Source organism: Balaenoptera physalus (assembly GCF_965194825.1).
Source record: "Balaenoptera physalus genome assembly, chromosome: 20".
Taxonomy (NCBI): domain Eukaryota; kingdom Metazoa; phylum Chordata; class Mammalia; order Artiodactyla; family Balaenopteridae; genus Balaenoptera; species Balaenoptera physalus.
Genome location: NC_138901.1, coordinates 12,729,432 through 12,741,520, shown reverse-complemented (window position 1 = coordinate 12,741,520; position 12,089 = coordinate 12,729,432). Strand labels below are relative to the sequence as shown.

The following is a 12,089-nucleotide window of genomic DNA, read 5'->3' as shown; positions in this document are numbered from 1 at the left end:
ACATTGAGACGTCCCATGTCCAGTGCGCTCCCTGAGGTGGAGGCAGCCATGTCGAGGGTGGCATCCAGAGCGGGGATGGGTGCCTCCCAGCAGAGTGTGACCAGAGCTAGGCTGGGCTGCTGGTCACTGCATGTGGGGACACGGGGAACACGTGATGATCACTTGCTGGGGGATGTTCACCCTGAATCTGGCTCTTCTCACGGCTGCTGCAGCTGCTGGAGCCTCCACTGCCTGGAAGTAACCGTGGCAATGGCACGGCTGATGGATGTGTGTACAGCCGCTCACGGTCTGAGTGCACGTGGAGGCTGTGGCTACAGGGGAGCTTCAGGCACTTACAAGGGTTGACATGAAAGAACCTGAGGGTGGTTCCAGGGGCTCGGGAGTCATCCCCGCAAGGGCTCTAGGCAGCGGAAGACCCTGGGAAGGAGGTCCAGCCCCGCCATGGTCTCGCGGGACAGCACTCACCTCGCCATCCTATCCATTCACCGAGTGCCAGTCCCTGGCTGGAGTCTGGAGGTGTGAGGGTCCACAGTCCATGGCAGCCTAACAGGCAGGTGCTGGAGGGCGGCTGGGGGAGGTAAGCAGTGAGGAGAGCCGTGCTCAGGACTCCAGCCAGGAGGGGCTGGTCTAGACCCCACTACCACCCACAAAGCACTTCCAAGGGCTTTCAGTGGCTTCCAGAGCTGTGGTCATAGCACATATTTATTCTAGAAAATTAGGTGAATATGGAAATCTATGAAGAAAATTCAATAACTCACAATACCACCACCCAGAGGTAATCACGCTGATATTGTGTTTCCATTCTTTATATGCTTGCAGACATGTGATACCCAACATGTGTGCACAGGGCACAGACGTACCCAGATGCACGGCACTTATGTATGCACGGCACTTATGTGTGCACGCGGGCAGGAATCCACCTGCATGTATCACACCTGACAGTTGCACACGTGGCCACAGATTTTTTTCTTCTACAAAATCAAGGCAATACTATGTACACACACAGGGACTTCCCTGGCGGTCCAGTGGTTAAGACTTTGCCTTCCAATGCAGGGGGTGTGGGTTCAATCCCTGGTCGGGGAGCTAAGATCCCACATGCCCCTCAGCCAAAAAAACAAAACATAAAAACAGGAGCAATATTGTAACAAATTCAATAAAGACCTTAAAAATGGCCCACATTAAAAAAATATTTTAAAAAATACTATGTATACAACTTACAACCTGCTCTTTTCTTTTCACTGGGCAGATGCTGATCACTTCACAGTAGATCTTCTTTGAAGCTTGTTGTCTGTGGCTGTGTGTGTTCCATGGTGTGGCCGTATCCTGTGCATTCCTACCGGTGGACACTGATATTGCTTCCCAATTTCCACTCCTCACGTCGTTCCAAAATGGACCTCCAGTTTTGCAGTTTTAAACTTATTCCTGTAAATATCAGCGTCTTTGCTGACCTCTTGCGGGAATGGGTTGCAATCTTCCTGTTGCGCAGGATCATTCCCTTCTGTCTTTCTCATGATGTTCATTATTGTCTTCGTCCTTGGCCACTGCCTTTGGTTTCTGAAGAGACCTGAGGGGAGAATCCACGGGTCTGAGGCTCCCCAGGCTGTCCTAAGTTCTAGATGGTTCCTTCCGTGGACCTACCCGAGCATTCTGAAGGGTGCGTGGATGTTGGGAAGCCTGTGCCCATGTCTCCATGACACCGAGAACAAGTCGCTGTCCCTTCCAGCTTGGGAACTGCTCCAGAAGCCTTGCTGGCCCCCAGTGTGGGAAACTTCCCAGAACCTCGCTCACGTCGTCCTGGCACTGTGCTGGCCATTTGTTCCGGCCTGTCTTTGGACAATTTTGCGTCCTGCAAGGACAAGCGCTCAGCACAGGGCAGGGGCAGTTAGAGCCTGTTGAACAGACGTGTGGATGGATCAATGAAAAACCAATGACCAGAATTTTATAGATGTAAAAATAAAAACAAATAATCTAAAAAATGGCATTTAAAAAACTAGTCCTCATAAAGAGACATCTTAGTTAATCATGTCTGAATTCACTGAAGAAAAATTGATTGAAATATTGAGGATATTGTTTCTCTTGCGTAACCCTAACTCCGTCATCAGGAATGATAAGATTTTTATAACAAAACATATTTAAATTGTTATTGAATTCACACGGATTAAGAGCAAGTTTAATCATTTTCATCTAAGAAGTGATTATTCTTTGAAGAAATTATAATATTAAATCACTGGGTTTAATATATGAACAAATGATTAACCTTTTTACAATTTTGAAAAAAAAAAAAAATCAAGGACCGCATCCACAGGAAGCGAGACTGTCCTCTGATCCTCCGTGCTAATCTGGAGTGGATCCGGAGTGGATCCCTAATGCCGGGAGGGGGAGGGAATGGGAGGATGGGGGCTGCCCCCGCCAGGTATCTAAGTGCCTTCACTCCCCTACGTCTCACACACACACACACACACACACACACACACACACACACACAGCCGGGAGAGCCAGGGTGGGCAGCCCATTCCCACCCAGGCTCAGGGTCCACGAGCCAAGACTGTCACCTTGAATGCTGGAGTTCATGAGAGTTCACGGCTGAGGGCAGGCCCCTCGATGGTGAGCCCCAGTGTCGGGTGGCAGAAGAAGGTTCGACAGGCCAGGGTTCAGATGCCCACTCTTGGCCTCCTTGCCTTTATTTTAAAAGTGAGAAGAGCCAAAGAGACAGAAATGTGCTTAAAATGTAAATAATTGGCAATTGATCAGTTTCTGAAATTCATAAAGAAACTTTAACCAAGAGGTACAAAGAAGGAATCTATTATAACCACAGAAGGCAAGGACCCTTGACCAAGCAGGTCACCCAGGGGACCCAGGGATAGAACAATGACCATAAGAGAGACACTTGCCCACAGAATTTCAGAAACCTGCAGATTGAAAGAGGGATGGAAACAGTCTTCTCAGCCCTCAGAGGAGCAAATATCACAGGCACACCCTGCGGACAGTGTTGGGGAAACTGCCCTGCCCTCCATGGGGGCTGCACAGGCTCTCCGGGGAGGGGCGGGGGGCGGGGGGAGGGGAGGAGAGGAATGACTCAGCAGTTTCATTTCCTGGTGGGCTGAGGCTCATGGGAGATATGCAGATGAGCCCAGAGCACCATGGGAAATGGCCTTTTATATGCCCAGGCAGGTTGTAACCCCCTCCTTTCCTCCCAGGTGCCCACAGGAGGGAGGCACCAGGCCAGGAGAGAGCCCCTCGGACTGAGGAGAGGGTCTGGGGCCTGCGGGCTGGTGGAGTGTGGGGCTTGGAGGCTGAAGAGCCCCCGTGGTCCAGCGTGGCCTCAGGCCCGATGGACTAGCTCAGGTAGGGGTGGTTCTGTCAGGCTCTTTCTGTCAGGTTCTGTCAGATTTGGTCAGGTTCTGACTGGTTACCTCAGGTTCTGACAGATTCCCTCAGGTTCTCTCAGGTTTAGTCAGGTTCTCTCAGGTTCTGTGAGGCTTCCTCAGGTTCTGACAGATTCTCTCAGGTTCTGTCAGGTTCCCTCAAGTTTCGTCAGGTGCTGACAGCTCTGTCAGGTTCCATAAGGTTCTGACAGGTTCTGTGAGATTTATTGAGGTTCTGACAGGTTCCCTCAGGTTCTGACAGCTTGCATCAGGTTCCGACAGTTTCCCTCAGGTTTTGTCAGGTTCAGTCAGGTTCTCTCAGTTTCCCTCAGGCTGTGACAGGTTGCCTCAGTTTCCTTCAGTTCCATCAGGCAAGGCGGACTGGGTTTGGGGATCCCTGAGGTGGGAGGGTAGGGAGTTGGATGGGGGAGAGGCTGTGTGGCCCACTGGCCCCAGATCAGCTAAACTGAGCAGAGGCAGAGCGAAAGGGCCGGGTCTGACCCCAAAGGTCCTTGCACCCAACTCGTCCCTGCGTGACCTGCTCCCACCTGCCTGCTGGGGGGCCCTAACCTCACTGCTTTCCTTTGCAGTTCCCAGAGGACAGAACACTTGCACCAGCTGAAGATAATTCCAGAAGTTTGTCCCTCCCAACCTCTGCAGGTCCCTGTTGGATTAGGACCCAGTTCATCCACCCCCCACCCCAAATCCCCACACAGGAAACACCTTTGTCCTCCTCCTGATCCACACCGTTCTCCTCCTCGTTCTCATGCCCCCTCCTCCCTGCCCCCCCAGCACTTCACTGTGCCCCCCACCTGTGGGTCAGACCCCCTAAGATCCCAGCAAGTCCTGTAGGCGGCGTGGCCATGTGCCCCCCAGTCAGCATGCGGTGTGAGGCGGAGGGCATGTCCTACCTCTACACGTCCTGGATGTACCAGCTTCAACATGGCAGCCAGCTAAGGGTCTGCTTCGCTTGCTTCAAGGCTGCCTTTCTGGACCTTAGACAGTTGCTGGAGCCGGAAGACTGGGAAGATGAAGATTGGGACCCTGAGCTGATGGACCACACTGAGGCAGGGTCTGAGCAGGGGGCATCCCTGGGGATGGGACCAAGCTGGGGGCAGGGCCAAGGGCAGCCTGCACAGGGTGGGTCTGTGGACTGGGGGTCGGGCACCCTGGCGTCAGGCCCTGTGGAGTCAGAAGAGGTGGGCCTGGACGATCACTTTGTGCCCACCGAGCTGGAGCCTCAGGATGCCACAGCCCTGGGCCTGGGTGCTGAGGATGCTGACTGGACCCAAAGCCTTCCCTGGAGATTTGGGGGACTCCCTACCTGCTCACACTGGCCAAGCCCCTCTCCTCCATGGCAGGAGGTTTTCAAAGCGGACCTGCCCCCGGCGGGAGCCCATGGTATTGGAGCTGGGCACCACCCGGGCCACGGACCCTGTTGAGGCCAAGGCCTCGTTACTGGACCTGCAGCTCATCTTTATGGTGGGCTGCTATGATGCCATCTACCTCTGGAAGATGAAGCCAGGATGGGCCCTGAGGACCCCCGACCAGTGTTGGAAACTGCTGCTGGAGCCTGATGAGGTGAGGGTGGTGAGACTCCAAGATGCACCCCAGAAGCAGGACCTGCACCGGTGGAGGCTCAGCATTCTGGAATCCTCTCCTCCAGGGCAGAATGAAGAGCTGGTCCCTGCGGACTCAGCCCTGCTTAAGAGGGGATTCACCATCCTCTCTTATTCACCCTGGACCAAGAGGGAGGCAGAGGAGGGGCACTCGGCCTCTAGGCCACAGTCCTCCACCCAAGGATGGGATCCCAGCACCAGTGGGCCCAGAGGGCCTGGGGAGAGCCTGGCTGTCATGGGAACCTCAGCCCTGGGGGAGCTGTCACGTTTCCAGATGCTCAGCCCAGGGCCCCTGAACTGAGGAACTGAGGCCCAAGTGGTCACCATTGTCCTGGCTTCCCCAGGACACCAGAGGCTGGGAAGGACTGACCCCTCCACAGCAGCCAGGGTTGTTATTAGCAATTAGCAATTAGCAAAGGTTGGAGAGTTGGGCCTGGGGAGGAAGAATGGTGAGTGGCCCAGAGACAGAAATGGGACCCACCACAGCATCAGGTGGAAGGGACCCAAACACCTGTAACTGGGAGAGAAATTCTCTGTCAAATGTCATGGAGTTAGGAATTTGAGGCTATTCAGGATGTGCTGGGTGGGTGGTTGCCGTGCAGTGTGTGAAGTGGGGAACAGCATGCAGATCTGTGCACCAGCCCCACCCTGGCTGTGGGGAGGGACGTCTCAGGTGTGACACACTCCCAGGAACACGCTGGACTTTGGGGACCACAGGGACATGTGCTTGCCTTTACCCAATGGCCTCTGGGTTCCACAGGACCCAGTTATCAGCACTGGGGACTCTGCAGTGGGAGAGACCTTGTTTCAAATATTGGCAGTTTTATGCAGTTTGCCTATTTAGTTCCTGTTTTGTGTCATTTTTAACTAAATAAAGTCATAGAGTTTTGCATCAGTGTTGTCCAGAGCTCTTCTTCAGAAAGTCTTTGTTGGTTCTCCTTTCCTCTCCCTCTCAGGAACAGATCAATCCTGGCAACTCCCGCTTCCCCAGTCACAGTTGACCAGGATGGCTAAGAAAATCTATAGCTTCCAGGTTAGTGATGGTTAGGAAGCCTGAGGGTGACCCTGTCTGGGCCTTTCCTATTTCAATCCCTGGGAAGGACAGAGGATTGGCCCAGAGAAAGTATTCCTGGAAGAGTGGAAGCAATGGTGAGCAGTGTCTGTTTCCCCTTCTTCCCCCAGATAGTCTGATAACCAAGTGAATATCCAGTCAAAATCCCAGGCATGGTTTATGGAACTTTGGATCCAACACACACGAACACATTCACATTCACACTAACTCACACCAATGACCTTGTGACATAGGCACGTGCCATGCAGACCTTTGGGTGAATAGAATGTCAGTAAATTCTGGGGTCAACATTTCACATCTGTGTGATGACTGTTCTGTGATTGGTACTGGAAACCATCAATCTCTAAACATTTAATGAGCCCTACTGTGCACCACGCACTGTTCCAGGCCCAAGGGATATGTCAGTACAGAAAACAGATGCAGGAGGCTTCTATGGGATGGAGTTTCCGCTCTAGGAAGGAGACGGGTGATAAAAGACACCTGAGAATGGAGAATGTGGTGAATGAGGAGAGTCAGATGTGCCAAGCAAGGCACTTTCCAGACAGCCTTCCATCCCTTCCAGCCCACCCCTCCTTGTCTTATTTGCTTTGCCCACCTACTGACCTCTTGTTGCCTCTCTCCTTCCAGGGGACCAGGACACTGCAGTGTGGAAGCATATCCACGTGCCCTGGTCACGTCTCTCACCAGAGCTCTGTGAGACCGGGAACCTCTGTAGTCCGTCTTCTCATGCTCTGGTCATCATGCATTGAGAGACTGTCCTTTAAAAAATAACCTCCAGTATTGTTTGCTTATTTCAAAATAATGCATATCCATCATCCAAAATTTAGGAAACAGATAAGTAAGTAAGAGGAAAATTAACATCACCGGTAACACAACTCTCAGAGAGAGAGAGTGCTGTCGATGTTTGGTATGTATTGTACTATTCATTTTTCTGTAGATATTTAGAATTTTTTGTCTAAAAAATATATTTTTTTAAAGTGTGGTCTCTGCATGTTACTCTTAAGTAGGAAGAATGGCTTTGCGAGGTGCAGGAAGAGAGGGCCCGGGCACCGACATCCAGCTGTGGCCAGCACTTCTGGGCTGGGATCTAGGTGAGGTGGGTATTATCATCTGCCCCGGGGCAGGTCCAAAGCCTGGTTGAGGCTCAGAGTCCACTATTTTCCCTCATGGCCAGGGCTTCCCCTTCTGAATCCAGAGTCTGTGGCTGGTCCAGAAGCCCCAGCAGGTTGTGTAGACAATAGTCCCTGAGCAGGAAAGGAGCAAATGTGTGTGGGAACCACAGAGCCCTTTGCCTGAAGGGGCACGGGGGTTTCCTCACCATATGCATGTCCTTGCCACTGTAGCCGGACACATTAGCAGATAACCTGACACCATTTAAAGGTGGGTTTCTGGGCAGCTGGGGACCAAATTAGGGGGTGGGGGAGGTGGAAGCAGAGCCCCCTCCTCCCCGGGGTGGGGTTTCACCAGCAACAGCAAGGGCAGAGGCTGCCCTGTGGAGTCAGCAGAGACCTGCTTGGGAAGGTCTTTGACACAGCTTTAAGCAGCCCCGTGAGTGGGGGGCACTGGTGTTTCTTGGGGAGAGGTCAGGGAAAGGCCCAACAAGGTGCTCCAGAGGTTCAGACCTCTGGAAATGCTGCCCCCAAACAGGCCAGACCCCAAGCCAGTGACCAGGTCGGGCCCAGGGCAGGGTCTGAGGGCACAGGTCATCCCTCAAAAATGCCTTTGCATCTGGCTGACACTCCTCCAGCCTTTGGGGTTCCCAGCCGCATCTCAGGACCACACAGACCACCTGGGTTTACTGTGTTTGTTTCCCTGGAATGTAGCAATATTGTTTTTTTCTTTCAGAAAGTTTACGTGGGAGGCTAGCAGCCGAGACCTGATACCTCAAAATGTCCATCTCACCTCACAGCTAAAAGCCGCCTCTTCTTGCAGAGGGTTCTGTTTTCAGACCACCTGCCCTCCAAATTCATGGTGAGCACAGCCACCTGCACGTGTCGGGAGAGGGTGGCCGTGGGTTCACCCCCTTGTCTCGTGGGTGCCTGAGGCAGGTGGGGTCACTGCAGGCTGGGTGGGGGATGGCAAGTGAGGGGGCGGAAGGGACTCGGCTGAGTGGTGCTGATCTGGACAAAGACTCTCGCTCTGGCCCCAAGTGAGAAATGGAGAGGCGGCCCCACGGATGTGGAACCCGTGAGCCAGAGACCCCTTTGCTTAAATACACCAAACACGAAAGACGTAAACCTGGGATGCTCCTGGTAGATTTTCTTTTTTTCCCTCTCATCACCCTATAAAAATGTCATCTCCTTAAAAACACACATTAAAGGAAACTGAGGAAAAATGCTGAGGATTAAAAATTCTGGGCGAATCATAGCGATGTGGCCTCAGCAACTGCCGGCCTGCCCTCATGGAGACCAGGCTCATCACTGTCTGTCATCGGAGTGAAAGGCTGAGGCTCTCGATGAATAACACATTTGTCAGTTAAAAACAGTTTTCATATTCATTTCAGTTTAATCTGTTCGTGTTGAAGTCAGAGCAAAACCAAACTTGTACAGAGAGTGAGCTGGGAGGGTCAGACATTTGACACAGGCACAGGCCACATTGACTCAACTTCCGCTCCATGAGGATCCCATCCACAGGCCGTGGACAGTCCTGCACTGGAGAAGCCACCGAACATACGTGGGCAGCTGTCGTCACCACCACGGATCCCACTGCTGGACGCAGTGGGGGATGCCATGAGGGGGTGTCCTGAAGGGATGCCAGGAGGGAATCATGAGGGGACACAAAGAAAGGACACTATGAGGGGGCCAGGAGGAGACACCATGAGGGACACATCATCAGGGGATGTCATGAGGGGACACCATGAGGGAAAGAAACATCATTCGGGGATGCCGTGAGGGAACATCACGAGGAGATGCCATGAGGAAAATATCAAGGGGGGCAGCCATGAGGGGACTCCTTGAGGGGAGCCGTGAGAGGACGCTCAGAGGGGATACCAGGAGGGGATGCCATGAGGGGACACCACCAGGCGCACAAAGGGCCCCAGGGGGGCAGCACAGCCATGCCTCCTGCTTTACCACACTGGCCCAGCTCCCAGCTCCAGCTCCAGGTGGGTGGGCTCCTGGGCTCCTGCCAAGGCAGTGGGCTCTGAGCTGCCTCCCTTCTCCAGTGAAGGTGGGGGGAACATGCCCACCCCTTGCCAAATGAGGACCTCACCTGGAAGCAGGAGTGTGGATATGACAGCCCCTTGTGTGCAAGGACCCTTCTCAGGCGCCCCTGTCCCTGCTGTGCATTGCACTTTTTTTTTTTTTTTAATTTATTTTACTTGTTTATTTTTGGCTGAGTTGGGTCTTCATTGCTGCGCACGGGCTTTCTCTACTTGCAGCGAGCAGGGGCTACTCTTCGTTGTGGTGCGTGGGCTTCTCATTGTGGTGGCTTCTCTTGTTGCGGAGCACGGGCTCTAGGCACGCGGGCTTCGGTAGTTGTGGCTCCAGGGCTCTAGAGTGCAGGCTCAGTAGCTGTGGCGCACGGGCTTAGTTGCTCTGCGGCATGTGGGATCTTCCCAGACCAGGGCTCGAACCCGTGTTCCCTGCACTGGCAGGCGGATTCTTAACCACTGCGCCACCAGGGAAGCCCTGCATTGCACTTTTGTTTAAAGACCCACAACTAGAGAAAACCAGCACATAAACATGAGACTGAATCACACCCATAAATCTTTGGGTGGTGAAAAGATTATGGAAACTAGGAGCTTCCAGGCGCCCCTGACCTGCCCCATTGGCCTGTGGCAGGGCCCTCGTTCCTGGGGATCGCAGGGACACTGGGGAGCAGCCCTGGGGCGGCAGCATCCATTTCCAGGCCTGGGACTCCGGCACCAACTTACCATTTGCCAATGGCATCCCCTGGTGGTGACTTCAGGCTGCGTGGACTGGTGTGTCCCTACCCCAAACCACGGCCTCGTAAAAGGAGCCCCAGCCCAATGAATGCTGGCCCAGCTCCCGACGGAACCAGAACTAAGGGCCTGTCCTTTAAAACCTCCAGAGAACTCCCGACTCTGCGATCTGCTCTGGCCTGTTTTCTGATCTGTAGAATCAGGACGTTGACATGGGGTCTTCAGGGTCCTGAGTCCTCTCTCGGCAGAGCCCCATCTGGTGGGCTGGGGGCATGTCCAAACCACCCCCCAGTCCAGTTCTGCTGCCACCCCAGCCCTGGAGACCTGCTGTGAGTGTGCACTGTGTACATGTCTGCGTGTGCAAGTGCAGGTGTGCAGTGTCTAAGGTGCATGCATGTTCCCCTGCCACTGGGCTCGTCCCCGGGGCCCTCAGAGCAGGTACCTTGGTTCCCAGGCCCCACCCACCCAGTCCATTTCTGGTGAATTGAAGTAAATAGAAGACTTGATTAATACCTTGGGGTACAGAGGGCTGGGCCCCAAACACAGGGTCCACAAAGTTACAGGACTGAGAACCAGATGTTGGCCAATGCCACCTTTGGGGAGGGTTTTCTGCTTGCCTGTGTTTTCCATGGCTTCTAAAATGAACAAGAACTGGGGACTTCCCTGGCGGTCCAGTGGTTAAAGACTTCGCCTTCCAGTGTAGGGGGTGCAGGTTCGATCCCTGGTTGGGGAGCTAAGATCCCACATGCCTTGTGGCCAAAAAACCAAAACATAAAACGGAAGCAATATTGTAACAAATTCAATAAAGACTTTAAAAATGGTCCACATTAAAAAAAAAATCTAAATAAATAAAATGAACAAGAACTACGGTGGAAATAAGAAAACATACGACTGTAACATTCTCACTCTGTCTGCAGCCCATGTCCACAGTCTGGGTGGGGCAGAGACACAGAGAAGCATCGAGAAGGGCCAAGGGGGTGACCTATCCAGGCTCCCCCTGCAGATGGAAAACCCAGGCCATGCAGAGGCTGATGCTGGAAATCTTGGCTCTCTGTGTACTAATGCCGAAAAGAAATACCGAGACAGAGTTTTGGAGGAATGAGAAAAATGGCTTTAATCTTTGCCTGGCAAAGGGGGTAACATAGCAGGCTAGCACCTCAAGAACTGTGCCCCCCATTTCTGGGAATAGAGAGAGGTTTACATCCTGGGGCTCATGATCTGCGGGTAGGTAATAAGGCTCAAAGCAATGAAGGTCTTGCTTTTTTTTTTTTTTTTCATCTGCAAATTTACAGCCAAAAGCTGGTGTGAGGAGGCTCAGCAACCTGGTCTGGTGTCCCTGAAGTTATCCACGGTGACCTTCCTCCTTTTGAGATGCAGAATCCTATAAGGGAGTGTAGGGGGAGAAGAACGCCAGGTGCAGAGTATAATTCATATGGAATCAGAGAGTGATTAGTTTTGTTTAGCTTTGTGAAGGACAAGTCTAGCTACAAGTGTTTGTTAGTAGTAACAGCCAAAGAATAACCAAGATTGCTTAACTCTTGCAGGCCTGTTTGGCTGGCATGTGCCTAAGGCTGTTTACCCATTTCTGTTTTTGCTGCAACAAGGCCTGTGAGTGGGGTGCGGGTGTTCGGGGTGCTATGTCACTGTGCTGAGCTCCACCGGCGGTGGGGGGCCTGAGGCCACCCAGCCAGGACTGATGTGGCACTGTCCTCAAGGACCGTTTTACTTCTTTCTGTGACAACTGAGATTCTCTGCAATAAACAGGCCGTGGCTGGCAGCATGGGCTCCCACAAACACTCCCTGTGACTCTGGGAGCAGGTGACGCTGCTGGGGGGACTCCAAGTTGGGTCCTGGAGCTGATCTTTGTAACACAACTCCAGGGACAGTCACGCTTTTCTGGGGCTTACCCTGTGCCAGGCCCCGGATGACATGCGTGTACTTACACAGGGCGTTCAACCCCAAGACAGTGTGAGGTGGGTGCTGAGAGGCTTCAGACAACCAAGTTCACACCGGCTGATGGGGCCCAGAGCCCCGACAGCCAGGTGTGTCCCCTCAGCTGGGCTCCAGGCTGGGTCAGGCCTCCTGAGAACTAGAGAAGCATGAGGTGCCGTGTCAAAATCCAGGGCCCTGCATCCTGGGCCAAAGGTCAC

The 12,089-nt window shown here is 53.1% G+C and overlaps 1 protein-coding gene across 1 annotated transcript; it reads left to right on the top strand.

Annotated features, from left to right (window-relative positions):
* The first annotated feature begins 3,513 nt into the window (after positions 1-3,513).
* On the top strand, positions 3,514-7,529 carry TEX19 (testis expressed 19). Its single transcript, XM_082442155.1, is given in 3 exon segments — positions 3,514-4,756; positions 4,758-6,963; positions 7,061-7,529. Coding segments are annotated over 2 exon segments (1,056 nt in total). The 5' UTR covers positions 3,514-4,228; the 3' UTR covers positions 5,286-6,963; positions 7,061-7,529.
* The last annotated feature ends 4,560 nt before the right edge of the window (positions 7,530-12,089 follow it).